The sequence below is a fragment of the Scatophagus argus genome, chromosome 11, assembly GCF_020382885.2.
Source record: "Scatophagus argus isolate fScaArg1 chromosome 11, fScaArg1.pri, whole genome shotgun sequence".
In the NCBI taxonomy this organism is placed as follows: domain Eukaryota; kingdom Metazoa; phylum Chordata; class Actinopteri; family Scatophagidae; genus Scatophagus; species Scatophagus argus.
The window spans coordinates 6,737,933-6,757,528 of record NC_058503.1 but is presented as its reverse complement, the minus strand read 5'-3'; the positions used below and the strand labels follow the sequence as shown (position 1 = coordinate 6,757,528).

Below are 19,596 nucleotides of genomic sequence, written 5' to 3'. Positions count from 1 at the left end.
ACATTGTAATTCTCATTCAGCCACATGAGGTTCCCCACAGCAACCTATCACACCACAGGAGGCAATCTGTATCCATGACTCAAATCAGAAAGCAATCAACTAATCATCTCTCCTCACTTACATTCTACTGGTTCTTTCTGAGAATATTTGTTTGGCCTTTGACAACAAATATGTCAGGCATTCAATATGCTTTATAACACCTACTACAATTCTGAGCAGAATAGAAATGTCATCTCTCTTGCTTGAAATGTTTTATACCATTACTGGAGAAAGGAAAGATCCATTAGATGGTTTACCAAAAATGGATATAACCTTTTAAATCAGCTATCAGGGCTAACACAGTATATTCAAAACAACAATATTATCTCGAATGTCTTCAATCTACTAAGTGCAAGTTACAATAAACATATCCTCCTTGAAACATTATCCGCAAAAACAAATCCATCCTCTGTGTTTTGGCTGCATTTGGAAAGACCAACAATTTCACCGTAATTATCTGATATGCAAGCCAATACTACTGACCCCCCAAGCTGAGCGAAGATTGATCATATCAGTCAAGCTGGCTTTAAAGACCAGATAAGGTCAAAAAACAAGCTCTCAAATGACAATATTCAGTTTTGGCTTTAAAATGAATGCCTGTCCAGTTTGGATGTACTGTTTAAACTTGCATTCGCAGATTTCTTTTCTTTTCTTTTGTACACTTGCGGGAAGTAAAAACAAGCCGTAAACACAGTACTGGCATATTACTAACTTTTTCCTTCTTAAAGTTCTTAGCAAACACTTCATTATTGAGACATCCAGCAACATTGGTGTTCATTTCAGTGTTTTCCACTCATGAACACAATATCCAGCTGAGTGAAAATAGTAGCCAGCTGTGGAAGGGGGCTGGGGATGGTGGTGGGGGTGGGAGTGGGGGCTTTAGACCTAAGCAGTTTATGGTAAGTGTTTCCTCAGTGCTCTTTGACAGACACAGGACGTCAGGGGGCTGCGAGCCGAGCTGCTGTTATTGTTAGCTCAGCTTTTTAATAAATGAGAATTCATTCAGTGTTTATCATTCACAAAGTTTTTACCAACAGCTGAATTATCCACAGAGGTCTACTTAAGCACTTTTAATTATGTTTTAGCTCTTATTGCTTAGTCTAATTCTACTGTACTGAAACTTGTGATACTGTAAGTCACTTTGGATAAAAGTGTCTGCTAAATGAAGTGTAATGCAATGTGTAATGTAATGTAAAGGTGTCCTACTCTCCAAAATGAACAGACCTGGTAATTAAACCCGTAAAAAGTCTGAATAAAGCAGTTTCATGTTAAAATCAACTGATGTTTTTCGATATGCACAAGAAGTCTGTGGAGGCTGTGACCTAAGGTGTCATTAGTGTTAGCTAAGATTGTTTGTCTGATAACTTAGAGATGCAGATGGTATATGACTAAAATTCTTGAATTGAAAATTGAATTGAAAAACTATCTATAAATCTATTCATTTGACAACTTTAGTCTGTAACAGTAAAATCAAACCAAAAAGATACAGACACTCCATGGAGCTGAGAGGACATGTAGAGTCATTTTCAACATTTTCACATTCATAAAGTCATTTGATGTATTGTTAATGTAAAATATTGATTATAGCATCTGCAATACAATTTACAATTCAGTGCCGAAAAAAGACACAGTGAATACAACAGCACTGCTTTTATGGTGTGACTCATTGATGTTTGTTTGCAAAAGAATAGGACCTATGATGAAAGGCATGTCAGTACTCACTGCATCAGTGCATTTCCATTTGTAAATGTTAAACATCTGTGTCACACAAGCAGAAGATGTTATTCATCCCAGAAACCTATAAGGGAGCTATCCTTGAGGGAACAAACAGCAGCAAATCTGTCCAGCTGCATATTCGGTGGCCAGCAGAGTCACCTTTAAAGACACCCAGCCAGAACCACATGTCCCATTATTCCTCTTACCACTGCAAACAGGAGCACCTGCGAAGTACCCAGAGCATCCTGCAAGATGCTTCATGTAAATTCAGATTTATTTTTGATATTATTCCTACCCATCTGCACCCCACTTTCCATTCTAGTCCTCTTTTTCCCCTCTCTGTCTACACAAACCCCACACATACACTTGCCCCCTTGTCTGAGCTGATTTGTATGTAAACTTGGTTGTCTCTCAGAGGGAGGTAGCGTGCCACCCAGGTACTGGAATCTCATCACCTCTGCAGGTCATATTTCTAAAGAGCAGGACAGAGGCAGCCCAAGTTAATTCACTGTGGAAACCGATGATGCCGTTGCCACTATCACGTCCAAAAATATGAGAGTGAAACGATGTATTTTGGGGACCTGTGACACTGGGACACTGCAGGTACATGCGACTTCACCACTTTCCCAAAAGCCTGACAGGAATCACAGCATTTCTGAGAAAAACAGCTGCTGATAAACTCTAAATTCTAAATAATTCTGTATTCAGTTGCATTGTGAGAATTTGTGTTTATTATTTCAGCTATTATTAGAAACAAAAACGTTCACTGATGTAACACATGGTTTGAAGACGTACTGTTTTTAGAATGGCCCTTATAAATGGGAAATTATTTGCTTTACTTGTTAACTGGGAATCCTTTTTTTAATCTTAGCTGTGGAATGTCAGGGCCTGCAAACCTATGTGTATTACCTATGTGTATTATCAGCTACTGCAGTTGAGCCATTTACAAACTTACAGTAATGTTTTTGTATGAAACCTAGCAACATGCCACAGTGGTTGGAGGAGTATATTTTTAGCCAACCCTGCTGTTATTCTAATTGTAGGAGTCCTTGTTTGAATCTTAACCATCCCCTTTAATTACAATGCTGTTTCTTTGTTACCACAAACTAAGCTCACGAGGGTATTTTACACAAAAGAATCAAGCATCTCTTAACCATATAAAAATAAGGGCTGGTTTTTAAATGATTTTGGAAAAATTTGTGAGTGAGAATTAAATGGAGAAAAGATATCAGTAGTATAATCGTTACTAAAGTTATTAAAAATCCATGCGTCGTTTACACTATGAAAGTCTCAGTGAAAAGAATATGTTACAATGAAAAATCCACAACCCTGATATGACCGCATACTTAAACACATAAACATGCACCTTATCAAGGTATCATTCGCTGACCCAGTCACTCTTTAAAAAGATATTAACAGCCCAGTCATAAACCTGTCAACAAATTTACAGCCGTATACCCACAGACTTGGCCTTTAAAAGAAACTGTGTTTCCTTTATCCAAACAAGAGTTTTTGTTCATTCTTATACTGTTTTATGGTTTTATGAAATGCTACAAATTTACATGGTACACATATTTTTAATATTTTATGTGCCCTAAATCAAAACAGTTTAATTCTTTGGTTTTGTACCAGTGAAGATGTAGTCTTCCAGTCCGTATACTTGGTCTTGCCAGAGACTCAAATAAATTATCTTGAATGCAATAGCATTACAGTGCTGAGGCGTCGGTTCGGCCTCCTGGCTCTGTCACACACAATAGAGTTGAGTTTCACTTGATATGCTATGAACCACCCTCACGTGGATGCCTGGGTGTTCTGTGACCTGGACTGTCACTCTGCTGTCAATGACCCACTGCTGTGTTACTCTGAGGAAACCACCGACTGACTTCACACATCCACTGCAGTTCTGCTCTTTCAGCAAGCAATCCTTTAGGAAAACTCTAAAGCTCAATGAATGGCACTGAGCGCCCATCAACCGCCTGCCTTAATTACATATAGCAGTTAATGACATAACTTTTTCCTCTAACGTTTACCACCAAAAGCCCTCATTAGTCCACTGTCATTCAGCGTCGCTAACTGATCCACTCAATGACATTCCAAAAAAGTTTTAAGATGACAACTGTGGTCATTTGCGCAATCATCAGTGCTACGCAGGCTTCAGGGTGTATCTACATCACTTCCACTCAGCCAGTTTGTTACTTAATTGAATTAATGAATTATGCTCGGCCAGCTCACGTGCCCAAGCTGAGTGATCATCAAGGGTTGGCCAGCAAAGCCAGTTGTACTAGACCACCGCCCCTAAGGAAAAGCTACCACAGATAAAACAAGAATTTCACTGGAAGATAGTAACACAACTAAAAGAATGCGAAGAATATTAATTGGTCAGTGACTAAAAGCGCAAAGACAAAAGTGAATGCCGGGTCATTACATGATAGAAAATTCCCATTATGTACACAAAGAAAGAGCGTAGTTTCATTGAGTGAGCCAAATTTGACCCAGCTTGTTCATTTGCATCAGAATGCATCATCTCCTCGTGGTTCATCCAAAGCCCCGTGATGTAAAAGTGACAGCTTCTGGAATGTGGACGAACCCAGAGGAAGGAGAGACTTTAAAGATAATGACAATGCTATGGACTACCCAGAAAGCTACAAAGAAAAACTCCATTTGTGGCATCTGGTTTCCACACAAAAGACATGTGTATATTCCAAAAAAATAATCCACACATATCTACCTTGTTTTGACATCACAACAGCTGAGAAGAATGCGACACCACCAATCACAAAATTATCAAGTCATAAGGCGTCACTTTATATTTGATTGTTATGGAGAACAAGACCCTGACATGATGACATGGTTATACTGTCTGGCTTTATTTTTCAATTTGTAAATCTATTATGACTGTTAAAACCTTTACCCAGCTGTCTGTTTAGAAGTCTTAGTTTGTTTATGATAAAAACATATGTGTCTACCTTATACATTCAGCTACTACATATATAGAAACACAAACACAAATTCTCCACATACAGAACCTCAGAATTTCCCCACCGCAGGGCTAATAAAGGTCTATCTTATCTTACTAGCAACACATACACAGTTACAACAAGAAAAATATCCCAGTTTGTCCCTGACAGGTAAATATTAATCTACAGTACAATAGGCAAAAAAGCAAGTGTCATCTGCCGTAGCAGGAGGTGTTAAACAGTTGATACTCTACTTTCAACCGCTTCAGATGAACTGCTGATGTACAGTAAGCCCAGGTTTACTCTAGTTTTTGTGCTTGGAAAAAAGATACAGATAACAATGTAAGACAGATGGTTCATTGCTGACAGTCTTATTGATACAGCTCATTTGGCTTAATCTCTCTGTGTTCTCTCAGTTATATTTGTGTTACTAAAAATACAGTCAAAGAGCTGGAGCAGTCTATCTAGGCCTTTGCAACTCGGGTCTGGTGAGCACTATACTGGAAACACCTGCCTCTTCTGATAGTGGGCCACGCAAAGGACTCTCTGTCCTACTACAACAAAGGTACTGGAAAATCCTCTGTGGCTGTTTGAGCCAACTCTATAGCTGAAACTAATCTGTTGTGTCATTTGTTTGAGAATGAACATTCAATGAGTTAGCATTTTTTAGTCATAAGAAACAGTGCTGCACCCCACTGACACAGTCTGCCTTTTGGCCTACTTCACCACCCAGTAAACTACTCGCTTTATGTGCTGCTTCAGCACAGTCTCTGAAGATAGCGTCCACACCATCAGTTTATAACTCAATAGTAGATGTGGGCTAATTTCACTTATACAGGCACATGACTTCAAATATCAGACACCTGACAGTGAGTCTCAGCTTTGATCGATTGGCTGCACGGTGTTGAGCACCAGTTGGGGAAGCAGGTGTCTTGCTGCGGCTTTTCCACTGAGCAGCAATCAGTCAGTTATCATCCCAGAACCTAATTCACTGAGGCTGAGCCCCAGATTGTGCCCTTCCTCTAATCAGCACTTTTATATTTCAAACATTTGCACAGATATCGTTTGCTGTTGAGTTTTGCAAATAGGTTAGAAATACAAAACAAAACTTTGACAGAAAATCAGAGGTTGTGTGAAAACCTGTACACTCATTGGGTTTTTTTTCCAGATTCTTTAAACATCTAGAACAGAATATATTCTGTTTGCAACACTAAAAGACAACTGTTTCCAAGTTATGATGCTGCTCTTTCAATCAAACAAACCTGGCAACCAGAAACATCATATCTCATAGGATCAATATACAGGAAACCAATTAATATTTAATTCAAAACTGATATAAATAAAAGTAATAAAAGCTCCAATATGCAATATACATTTTATGAACATATATACAAATAATAAATTATTCCTTTTTGGTGGCGCTTCTTACAAGGCGAGCAGTTCCTGCTATGATATGTTTGGCAAACTTAAATTTGCAACTTCATAAACAAGTTTAAACCTCATATTGTGGAACCCTTCTAATGTTTTTGTCTCAGATGTTTAGGAAAGTCTTGGAAGAACTACCAATCTACAAATCAAATCAGAGGGAAGCTTTTATAAACGATCTGTGAGGGTTTTGTTTTTTGTTTTTTTGCTACTTAATATAAAGGCTAGCTCTAGCTGAAGGGAACTGTGATGATCGCTAACGTCAGCTGAAACACACAAACTGAAGCTAACCACGACTTGACGCTCATATAAACCTGTAAAAACAAACCCACAGGTTTGAAAGAGAATATAAAAGAATGGCAGTGTTTTCAGATAAAAGCACACAGTGTTTTGTCTCTGCAGAGTCAGCAAGGTAAAACAGTCCCGCTCGCGTATGATGATGATCTACTATACTGCAGTTGCAGAGTCAAGGAAGTGTAATGCTGCTGAGTACCCCACCATCAAACCCACGACATGAGGTAACAAGTAGCTCGCACTACAAGCTGTCCACCTGGGGCTTCTCTTTCATGCCTACAGCAGCCTGTTGAAAGAAATATTCTTGGCTCACTAAAACTCTGCATTGATATATTTTATTAGCCGCAACTAACAACTGCCCTGCATGGCTTTGTGGATTGCTTTCGCACATAAAAAGATAAAGTCAAGAACATGAATCGAAACGATGTCGACTGCTCAAGTGCGGGATTTTCATTAGTGCAGTAGAGCCCAGCTGATTTCTACATGCCCCATTCGCACCTTAAGCCGCCCTTGCTTCTTCGGCACAAAATCAACTCAAGTGTTCGTACAAAAGCATATTTCGCCAGGCCTGCATGATGAATATTGGCCTGCAACAGTCGAGAGACAGACATGAAAGAATAGTCTGTCTCCTTCGGCTGGCTTGTTGAAAACAGTGAGTAGCCCATTTAATCGAGAAGTGGTGTTGCAGAGGGAGAACGCTGCTGCAGTAAACCCGAGGATGGAATAATCTGTTTAAGAGGACTCGCGTTGGACAGAATAACTGTGCGTAAATGTTATCCACCAAAAAACAAAACAAAACACACATCTAGCCCGTGTGTGTGTGAGAGCGCTATTTAAAAAGTTAGGAGATCATGGTGCCGTGGTGATGCAGAGGGGGGGCTTTTTGTCTGTCTGTGCGCTGCGCGTCCCTAAACCTGGGCTCGCCGATAGTAGCTGCACAGAATAAGTTGTTCCCCCTCCCAGCGCCTCTGCATGATCCTCTCGCTGCATAAATATGATTGCAGATCTATCACCATTACAACAAACAAACGAATAACGCAGATCCACGCGTATACACACACTGTCTCACACTCTCACGCACGCACAACGCCGGTTCACAACGAAACAGAGGAGTAGGCATAATGGTGATGAGCTTACCACTTGGATTCTTGTTTTTCTTAAGACTCTTGCCACAAAGACACTGCAGCATATGCGTTCCTTTGCTGAAAATGTTCCAAAGAAACCACATTGATTTGGGCGAAGAGCAATCCAGTGGCTTAAACACCCAGATATAGATGAGATCCTTTCGGTTGCATAATAACACAATTGGATCAGTTCTCCAGGACAAGGCTACCAATTGTATCATAGAAAAATAGGTATATCCAAGTCCTATGCGTTTTCATTCACGTGGCAAAATTTTCAGTATCTGTCAGACTTCGTAATAATGGTGTGTTTTCTTCTTCTGGCGGATAAAGGATGCCTCCTCAACTAGTCGATAATAGAAAATATACTCTTTAAATTGCATGTGTCGCACCGGGAGGAGACGGGCCGCCAGTAAACAAACACAACTAACGTGAAAACAGTGAAACACGGTAGATTTCCGAGGAGAAAATCATTGCCTATTAGTTCATCACTCTGAGGAGAGGAGGGTGGATCTGCACAGCATCAAAAGCCAGGGGAGGATGCATCCTATGCACAGACTGCTGCAATGATAGCCCCAACAGAACACCACATTGCCGGATCAAGTCCAATTCGTTTCTCCTATAAACCTGCTTGGCTGGCGAGGTCAGACAACACCAACCTCAGTTTTCATTTCTTACAGTCCAACACTGCAACGTTGCTGTGAAAGCCAGGCTTGGGTTCTTGGTGTGTGTCCGTGATTCCTGAAGTGTGCGTTTCTTCCCTTCGTGGGGTATTTTCCTCAAGCCTTTTCAGCACCACGCCACTGGCATCTCCAAAAGTACGGTGCGCCTATAAAAACACATGAATTTCCTTTAACGTCGGACCTCCGTTAGAAATAGACAGGGAGGAGGGGTTAAATTGAAAGATTGGCTTTCCATTACGTAAACACGTGGTTTCTGCGCCGTCATTTCAGTGATGCTCTCGGAATTTTTTATGATCCGACTGAGACTATTGTCCCAAGCCGTTTCAGCTTGAATAGTTGGTAATGACAGCGGCTATGAAGTGGATTTTCTGCACGAGGGCACGTGTGCTCTTCACGTTAGAGTCTACGTTGACAGTCCCCATCTTTATACCATTTGTACGTGACGTGTCTTTATCTTTGCTCCCAGTTTCTTAAGTTGTTGCAGGCTTGTGCATCCGTACGGGTGTTAACCGAGAAATTCTGCACAAAAGCTCCAAAGTCACAGATGTTTCCACTCACCTGCGATAGGTTGGTAGGGGGATGCTTCCCTGCGTTTGTGTCAAGTCATGAAGCAGGACTGCAGAGTACAGAGCAGCCTTTAGGGCACTGCAACAGATCACTGTTACTACAAGGTAGAAAGGAACTGAATCCAACATTAGTTCCAGAAAAAAAACTATTCATATTAAAAATTAATATGCAAAACTCTTAGTAGCAATTTTAAACATTTTGTCATACAATATGATCTTCTACAAAACATACTGTACGTTAATGACAAGGTGCCAGTTTGAACATTCTGTATAATTTGTTGGACAAAACATTCAGATGTGATTTTGTGTGTTTGTATTTACTAGCTCTGTTTTGTTCCTTCATCCCGGAGGACGAGAGGCCCGTCAGTGTTGCTCATGACGACTGTTTCCACTGTGTGACTACTTTTCTCTAAGGATTTAAAGATTTTCCATCACAGACTAAGGGGGAAGAAGACATAGTTTGCTCCTGGTTATGCCTGCCCTCGACAGGCAGGGGTTGTGGACACATAAAATTGTCTTAAGTGGAAACATTGGACAAACAAACATCAAATCGATTTAGAGCCAGCTGTCTTTTTGATGTTTGATGTTTCACTGTTGTATGTTTTTTCATACTGAAGATGCAGGATTTAACCGCTCTCAAATCTGTCAGCATGACTCCCTCCCAGCACAAATGGCAGAAGTCAGTTTGTCTGCCAGTGTTTGGAAGTGAACCCATTAGTTGCTCAATATGGTGTTGACTCCATTCACAGGTGTTAGATACTGTTTGCCTGTAAGCCATCTTCTTTAGGCTTCAATAAAAACAAATACAAATGACCAGCAACATGTTCCCCCACAAGAACAAATGACCTATTTTAAAAAGTTTTTTTTTCCCATAATCTTGAATATATTGTCAGGGATGAGCAATGAATTTTTATATTTGTATTTTTTGAATTTGTGTTCTAAATGATGGTGGACTATAAATATGAGTTAAAGGAAAAGGTTTGATACATTCTTCTAAAGAAAGACTGCATGAGAACTTCATTGATCCTTTTCTTTTCCAAATTACCTCCAAAACCAACATGTATGTAACATGTATCAAGCTAACATGTAATATCATGTAATATCTATATGTTATATGCATGTGTGTATATATATATATATGCTGTCCAAATGTCCACCTGATATATAAATCAGCAAACCTCTGGAGATAATCTATTTAAGCAATCTATTTATGAGTTACAGTTGATCTTTGTATGTAATGTTGAGTGAGCAAAAGCTGAGGCTTGTGTAAACACAGCACAGGAAGCTTGATGGGAGACTGGAAGGGTTCATTAGCGGGGTTGTGTTGTGTGTTCATCTCTGAATTACAGCAGTAATCCACTTTAATGACCTAGTTTTGTGGGGCCCAGGTCTTGTCAGTTGTCTGTGATAACTGGTTCCTCAGGGATGTGGGCCACTTAGAAACAAAATGTTTCCTGATTGACTTTCTTTACACAGCATTATGGTTTTGCTGTGTCACTGTTTAAAGGCCAGCTGTACAGAATCTCTTATCGATTTTAAGAGCTGGCTGTGAATTTCTTAATCGCTGCCCACGTTGTGTACCTGCTAGCACACTTACTGTATGAACAGGTACATCAGTTGCACACACAGAAAGCCACAGGACACTCACACACATACAGTATATCTCATATACCACCTCAGCAAGAGTGAATCCAGTCATTTAAGCAATTTACACATCAACACACACTTGCATCCACATGTAGCCTGTGAGGTCAGAGGGATTCATCGTGGAATCATCACAAGTCAGGGAAGAACACTGCAGGCTCTCCAGCTTTCTCTCCCTCTGCAGAGGCCTCTCGTGTCATCCTCCCTATCGATCCGTCTACTGTAATGTAAAGTATCATTGCACCCTGGAGGATATCGTCTGACAATTTTGTCAGGGATCATTAGAATACTTCTTTTTGATTGCCTGGGCTGTGGCCAACAGGAAGTGGCTCCCTTGTGAGTTTTTAACAGCCTGGTTTCCCCTGCTGAGTGAAAATAATTTGACTGAAGATGCACAGAGATAAATGGACTGGTTTCAGTTTTACTCATGGTCTCTGTGGGTTTACTGTACACATGTAAAAAGCTCACACATGGGGAAGCGTGAAGATTGCATGAGCGTTATCATTCGGAGATCGGTGTATCGATTCACATTAGAAGTTGACAGATGGTGGTTTTTCAGAGGCTAATAGTAACAATAGTTTGCAGCAGGAAAAAGCTGATAGCTGATTAATCAGTGGATATCACCCTCCTCACCACCATGAAAAACATCCAAGTCAGAGTAATTAATAAATAAAACAGACAGACAAACAAAAAAATCAACCCAGAAGTGATTTTTATTTTTTGATCTATTATTTTCCCTCAAATTCCAGTTAGAAAGTTGACTGGTGTAGGCTGCATGGTTACTGATTAACACTGAGTACAGATATGTACAACATTTGAATGTTGAACCAACATTAAACTAGTGAACCAACAATTTCAGGTGGGAATGCTTACCGTACCCTAACATGTTCTTTTGATAGGACTTTTACTGTTAGCTTTTTTATGTTTCCTTCAAATAAAAATAGATGATTAGGTCCTTTGTGATATTCATAATTATGTTTTCATTAGTGTATAATCACCTGAAACTAAGAATTGTTGTGTTTTTGTTATTTCAGAATGTGCTCTTCATATCCTCATATATGAGTTATGTTTCGCTGCCATGTTTTTACAGAAGCCCTGAACAGACAAACCAAATTCTGGCATTAGACAGAACATTTAGTTTTTTTTGCATATGTAATTTCTCTAACATGATTGAAAGGGGATGGTGAGTTAAGGGGTGTTCAGTTGGTTAAAATCTGCAACCTCGGCAGAGACTGATAATAATAGTAGTAAAGCAAGCTAAAAGTAAACAGAGTGTGATATTATTAGTTTTATTTTTTTAAAAAATAGTTAACATACTGTTAAGTGAAATAGTTAACATACTGTAATACATACATGAGGATCACTAGGACAGCAAAGCTATTTCATTGATTTGAACTGGTGTTATTAACTAGGAAACACTGCCAACTGTGCATGAACATTAAACAAGTGGGTCTACTGCTGTATAAATATTAGTTATGTAATATAATCCAACATTTTCAACAAATTCATCTGTTTAGAGTCATGCAATTCTGTTATTAATGTAAAAAGTGTTAAGTTTCAAAGTCAGCTTGTGGCAGTCTAAATTAGAAACATGCACTGGCCCAAGTCATGACTAGTGCTTTCAGAGATTTGTAGATTGAGACCATGTGTATATCTGTGTTCACTAGCTATGTTGAAACCATCCACTCCCTTTTAAACAGCATGCCCACAGCCAGGATGTCTACCAATCAGAGAGGGAGAATGAGCTTTGTTTGGCACTGCTTAGAGCAAGTGTTCACCAGCAAATGAGCAGCTGCTGGGGACCAAGTCATGACCAAAGACCTCATTCAAACACACACACACACACACACAAATTCAATTTCTTATTGTTAACAAATTGTTGTTTGTTTCTGTTCATTCTCACTCAGCTCTGAGCTCACTAAATTACCTAATTCAAATAAACAAAACTGCCAGAACTACTTCCTGTGTTTCCCTGGGCTCACGCTGCTACTTCCTGGTTTACAGAACTCAGTATTGTCAAAATGGGTAGATGTAATATGGCTCTACTGGGCAGCTGATATGGTTAACATAAATTAGCCTCCACCTTTGGTTCGCTGTCAGTTAATGCTCAGTGGTACTTGGCTAAAACGAAACACCATGTGTGATGTTTAGACATGGACTCGAAAACCTCTCCAGTGCACCCACATTGTGACTAATAGGGCAAAAGACCAACAGCACAAATTGAGGAATCCCACACACATAATAACCAACTCCTCTTTATAATCCATTGTGACCAACAAAATTCATTATTGCGAAGAGATAAGGGCAATGATACTGGCCTAGTGAGGATTCAGGCACCCTCTACTGTATAGCAAGCCAGCCCACATTCAGTGAATATGGAGTGCGAGTTATACAGCCTAATTCTACACACAGTGAACGGAGGCCTGGGTTTTTTTCTGTGTCTTTACACAATATAATCCCCCCTTTCATCTGTCCTCCATGTGAGTTTCATGGTGTGCAATTAAACAGTTGGACATTACAGTGTTATGTTATGATACAGTCTTTCAAAAGTATGCTGAACAAAGAAATCAACTTAATATCTACTTTCAAAGACTAGAAAATATGACTTTACGTATTTAAGTAATAAGGCTATACAACACTGTCCTCAGATCAATGAATAAATCTTCAGTTAGATTGTCATATCATTAACAAATTGCACATCAAGGGTCTCTTCCCTTACTGTATTCATTTTGAGCCTCATTCTCTCCTCAACTTTGCATCGATTTGAAGTGTTTAATGAATTTGTTGTGTTTACTTCAATGTCAAAAGCTCTAAGATGGTTTCAGTGCAACCTTACAGTCTATATTTGAAATGTGGTTGAAACATCGATGAAGATAGATGTTCTCAGATTTACTTTGGGGCAAGGCAAGAAGTGCCTTCACTGTTTAGTCACCCAAAGCATGAGGAAGGGCCCGCAGTCAAATGGAGCAGTGAACAAGTGAACGGATATTAGTAATGATGAATGCTGCAGCGGTCACTCATTCCAAGCATGGTTTGACGCTGGCACTGCCCTTCCTCTGGCCTTTCTCCCCACGCCCTCATCTCTACTTTACCCAGAAGTGACACACACATTCACATCTTAATGATGCACAAGGCCTAAAATAAAGCCCACGCTCAGATTATGCCCTTTTATCTCTCTGGGAGTTTCCTGTTCTGTGAGAATTGTCATAATCTTATCATGAAAACAGATCCCTGTTGTAGCTTCTCTGAGCTCTCTTTGTCTATTTTACAGTTTGGTTTGGGCCTTTGTGTTTTTAACAGCTTAATTGTTGAAGTGGTTGCCTAAGTTCTCTTTCGAATGTGTTTATTTGAATGGTAGTGAGATGCATTGCACTTCTTCATATGGCTATAACAATGCAGTTACGCAGTCAAGCTTGTGAAACTGGAGTTTACCCGAATGTACAGCCATGTGCGGTCATGTGATTGATTGGTTCCTGCAGTGTCAATAAGGTAATCAATATTTCAGCTATTTCACTCCCTCTTTAGCTACTGATCCACCATGTAGTGAAGCATTCTGTTCTGCTCACACTATCTTTATCCTGTACATCTTGTACAGATAGCACAAGTCGCTGTAACTGCAAGGATGAAAGATTACCTTGTAGTACTTGTACCAGAAAAAAAATACAGCAAGTAGGTGGACAATACTGAATGTGATACCATCAGGTTATTTTGAGTGTTAGGTGTTAAGGATGTATCCTCATGAACTACTCTATGCTTGAGGGTGCAGTCTTTTGCACTACTTTGAATCGTTGTTGTATATGTTGCCTTTGAAAGTATACACAGATGAGTAATACAGTTGCAATTTTCTAAATGGGGATTGACAGATACGTCGTTTTTTTCAGGGCTAGTATTCAAGGAGATCACTGATATTTGGAAACAATATACAGTTGCAGTACAAAATTAAAATCATCAAAATCAAATCAAAATTTAGAATAACCAGTGAAGGGATGTAACTACACACATTTACTGAAGTACTGGACTTATTTACATTTTTGAGGTATTTCTACTTTACTTGAGTATTCCAATTTTCTGCCGCTTCATGCTTCGTACTCTACAACATGTTGAAGGCAAATGTTGTACTTTCACTCCATTATTTGTATTGGATAAATTAAGTTACACTAAGTTAACACTCAGATTTCTGAGCTTCCAGAAAAGCCTGAACACAGCTCAGATCAGCAGTAGATTCTTCAAAACAGTTTACATTTTCAGCTGCATTAACATACAACAAGATATATGTACTACAATATTCATCTTTGACTTAGACTTCGAGGGTATTTGTGTGGGGTACCAAACAGTATACTTTGAAATGTGGACATGTAGTATAGTCCCGTACATTGATAGACTAAGTCATTTGTATGTCAAATGTATGACTTCAAGCATATATCATCATTACATATAATAAAATTAAATGTTTTACAAAATGTTGAGATAAAGAAAGAGTGGGTAAAAGCACACACAATACAACATGTGCACTACTAAACAGTAAAACAGTAACGATTATCCTGTCACACATCACTGATTATTAGACAAATTGCTTATGTTTTTGCAGGTTTTAAACCAAGATGCAACCAAGAAGCTGCGATGTTCAGAAGAGGTGAAGGTGCATAGGGAAACAGGAGAACATTTATAGTCGGGAACAAAACTGAGGTTACTTAAAGAGGACAAAACTGAGCATAAATCTCTGTTTGCGTTAGCTGACTGCAGTCGATTAGTCCGGCATGTTACTGTACTCAGCCGCACTCCGCCTAATTTGTTATCCTCATAACTCATTCCACTGTTATGTAACAGCACTGTGGGTCTTTTCTAACTTGTAAAGACTGCATCTTTCATTATTTATACCCTTTCATAGCGCAGATCTATCTGGAATATAGGCCTGTATGGGTTTGAGTATTAAATTGGGGCAAACTTCCTGCATTCAGGAGGAAGTGCAGTATGTGTGCGCCAAACTGTCATCAAAAGAGCCACTTTTAGAAGGATAAAGCCCATTTCCGAGTCAAAGCATCCATTCCTGTGTAGCTCAGCAGCATTAATGGAGCAGCAGGGCAGAGAGTATAGTGCCTCAGAGTCGTTACTTATTCTACCATCCATTAGCTGAAAATTGTGTTGACTTTAAAACTAGTTTCTATAAATCCAGTGAGAAGGGTTTTCAGATTTTGTTAGAGTTGAAGTTTTGTCACCAGAGGAACTGTATATGTTTAGGTTTGTGGACAAAGGAGGAAAAAAGAGGGGCAGATAACATTCCCACATAATAGTCAAACATGGAATGCTGACACCGTGTTTCATTATGTGCCATGTTCTCTGTCACACCAGTAAAACCATATTCTCCATACAAGGACTGCATAAGACGTAGGTGTCTTCACAGTATTCCTAACAGATCATTTAAACAGAATCTCCTCATGGGTCCTGTTACCTTGGTCACTTTCCATCACACAGTTTTAAAAAGAATCGTACCTGACCTTGGGGAAATGAACAAACTCCTCCCGCTGATGTCACTGTGGTTCTGGCCACAGGCAGAGAAGAGAAGATGTGAGCTCTGAGGGAAATCTTTGTATTTGTCTCGGTCAGTGGAGACAGGATAACAAACAGTGGAGACGGTGTTTCTGTTCTATGGCCATAGTGTGAGAAACACAGCAACACGTAAAGATCACTTCTAATTTTCTAAAATTGTTGGATTGGATTGCTCATCAAAGCAAGGCACTATGCTATTTTCTTGTACCTGTACTACCATACATACTCTAATCAAATAGTTGGATAATCTGACATCTCAGAATTGTTATCAAATGTGAGTAAGAGTAAGAATAATGAATAATGTAACAATTACCAATTACCTTTGAATATATTTGACAAGTGTTTTTACCCTCTTTCTGTACACTGTAAATAATGTTGGCTTGATTCAGCTTAAAAATGTAAGTTCAACTGCTGCCTTGAATATCTGACTTACCCTATATTGAATAATTAGTTCAAAGTCTTCTTTGAAGTCTTCCTTTTTGTAACACCAATTGTTAAGTTAAATAAATGAGATATTCAACATAATATTATATATATTATGTTGAATAAACAGCTCTTTAGTCACAGTATTACTGATGAATTTGATTTCCTCTGACATTTTCCCAGTGTGAAGATTCAGTTGTTCATTTCACACAAAGAGCAGCTGCAGCTGCTCCTGTTGGAGCCACTTTGTCCCAGTGTTGGCATGAAGACAATTTGTAAGACTGATCTCAGGGAAGCTTTTTCTTTGTTTGGTTGTTTTATTTAAAGTGTAAGGGGACTGTATTCACTGAACTAACTGAATTCAATACTAGTCTTGATCATGTTTTGCAGTGTTTTCATTTTTGCGCAAACAAACAACCATGACTTATTTTAAAATGTATGAAAGAGTATATAAACGTTACAGTACATGTAGTATATTACATCATTTTTATCATATATGCGTATCTTGGCTTTAAGAATAAGAATGGCTTTATCTGAAATCTGAATGATATTACTCTAACAACTTTACACACACACACACACCATTGGTGTTGTGGCGATGTGTGTATCAGGTCTTCCTGTACTTCCACTGTGCCATAGAGACCATCTTTCTTACACTTATTCCCACTACAGTGCAACGGAAGATCCACCATTGAGACTTTCCTGGGACTGCTAGCATCCCCTGCCATTCTGAAGAGGACATGAAAACAAGCTTCATCATCTTAAATGCATCATTATCTCTCTCCTTAATTGGTGGCCGACACCAATTTTCTTTTTTTGTGTGTTTTTTTATTACATTTTCTATAATTCTATTATTACAAATTCAAATTCTATTACAAATACAAATTAACAAAAAATCAATTTCTTGTCCCTTGTGTGTAACAATAACTGTGAGTAATCAAGGTGTGACAAAATGTTTTTTGCTGAATAATAGAAGGTCCAACTTAACTGGAAGACAATTTCCTGGCAAAAACAACATTGCAAATACAAAAGAACATTTCAGACAAGCACACTAGTTTACTGAAAACTACAAGTGAGGGAAAGGATAAAAGAACGCTTCTGAGGCACTGAAAAGCCTTTAAAGTCAAGTAAGGTCAGTCAAGAAAAGGAACAAAATTTAGCACCATTTTAAATCTGTCAAGAGTGGTTTATGCTCAAAGTCTGAGTGTTTGTGTGAGAAGGCCACTTGTTAGGCCACCAAGAGATCTGTGATAAACATCTTGTTGGCCACAAAGTTATTTGCAAAGTTAAGCATAATGGATGGAGATCTGTTGCAGTATTTGCAAGTCTGAGACTGAAAATTGTTAAGTTGGATTGGCCATATTGAAATCTTTTGTTTGGTTTAACCCAAACCCTGCACATCAGCAGAAAGTACCACTCCAACAAACTCAAAGAATTTGATGAAATCTGCAGTGTCTAAATGTGCAGACAGGATGCAGACCTGTCAGAATAGACTTTAAATAATGCCGACTGATGGCTGACTATAAATGACCTAAAATGAGGTGAATACATATGCATTCAGTTATCTTATGTTTTATATTTGAGATTAATTCAGATCAACTTGTAGAGAGTCATGTCTGCTTTGAAGATGAAGGATTTGTGTTGATCGTTGTCAAACAAATCCTATAATTACAGCACATGCAACGTGATTCAGTATGGACTAATAGGTAAACACTAAAACCTAGTAGATTTATAGGCACTATAAAGAGTTTACAAAATAGTTTTGTGACTTCTGCTTATTATGAAACATATCACCGAAGCATTCAAAAGCAATGCATTTTACAAGTGCAGCCATTGTGGGTTATTGCAGTATCCACATCTAAGATTCATTTTCATACATTACAAAGGAAGTTATAAAGAAGAAATAAAAAGGAATCACCAAGAACATGGCAGATTGAGAGGAACCTAACTCCCAGTCCCTTTTTTTTTATCACATTGATATCTGCCATCTGTCTCTTCAACACGTCTCCTCTTATACAACAAAGTAACAAATTGGACTGGAAGCATTTTATTGCCTATAATTCATTCATGAAAGCTCTTCCCATGCACTGAGATGTGACTGCTCTGCGGGGGAACAATTAATTGGCTTGCAAAGGCATCAGTGGGGAGATGTCAGACACGAAAAATTGCCCTTTGCCAACGCAGCTTTACAGCAACTCCTACAGTTAAACACATATTATTTTGTAATATACTCATAAATTTATGCGTGTCCAATGTTTGTGTATTGATAATTGGCTGTACAGTTAATGCATAAGTAGGTGTTTATAGTGAGTTCATTTTACCGGTCCTCTGAGGTACACAGCATGTTGTTGCACTGAACGTCAAATGCAGAGCTTATCGTGGTGCATGAAAATGAGTTACATAATGATCTATTACACTTAAATCTATTGCAGGTTCACTAGTGCTTTGGTTGGTATGGGATTTCAATTCTTAACAGTAGTGATCTCAGTTGAGCCAAGAATGGTCATGGCCATTTCTCAGCAGTAGAGGGGGGTGTTGTGATATAGATGTTCATTCATGAAGTCAGATCACCTCAATGGGATTCATTCAACAAATCTGTAACAACATGCTCCATGGTGTTGTATTATCTCAAATATATACATGGTGCTATACATAATAACACCACACCACAGCGTAGCATACAGTGCTGTATGGTGTAGTTTGCATTTGATTTAATTGACTGTGGTTTTGTATTCTTAAATATTTTCCATGTGAAATCTTTCAACTTAATGTGAGGTTTAAATTTTCTGTGGGTGTCTTCTGTGTAAACTGTGCTCACACTGAGTCTGTTACTTAAAGCTTTTCTGATGTAAGTTTCCAAGTAACTGTTACCAAGGCTGCAGTATGGCACAACAGCCTCAGTGCCCTTGACCACACTGATCGAACCCTGGCATTTCTTTCTTTTCATGAAATATAATAATTCCACTTTTGATTCCATTATTTCATCCTCCGCATGTTTAGCAGATCAACTGAAAGTCTGATGAGTGTTCAAAAATATGTTTCACTTTTTTTTTTTATCTTCATGTCAGACTTGAAGAGTTTGTATTCCAGCTCATTTTCAGCTTTGAACTGTGTGAAATGGTGTCTTCGCACAGCAGCTCAATTTACAGACACTCTCCACAGTCTGCTCACTAATTAGCCT

At 38.8% G+C, this 19,596-nt stretch overlaps 1 protein-coding gene across 1 annotated transcript in view; it reads right to left on the bottom strand.

The window, feature by feature from the left end:
• The window catches only part of fgf14 (fibroblast growth factor 14), a 96,177-nt gene extending 87,754 nt beyond the window's left edge, over window positions 1-8,423 (bottom strand). The window contains exon 1 of the mRNA XM_046404104.1: window positions 7,569-8,423. Coding sequence (XP_046260060.1) covers window positions 7,569-7,776 — 208 coding nt within the window. The 5' untranslated portion in view covers window positions 7,777-8,423. The remainder of the gene's footprint in view (window positions 1-7,568) is intronic.
• Window positions 8,424-19,596: the final 11,173 nt, after the last annotated feature.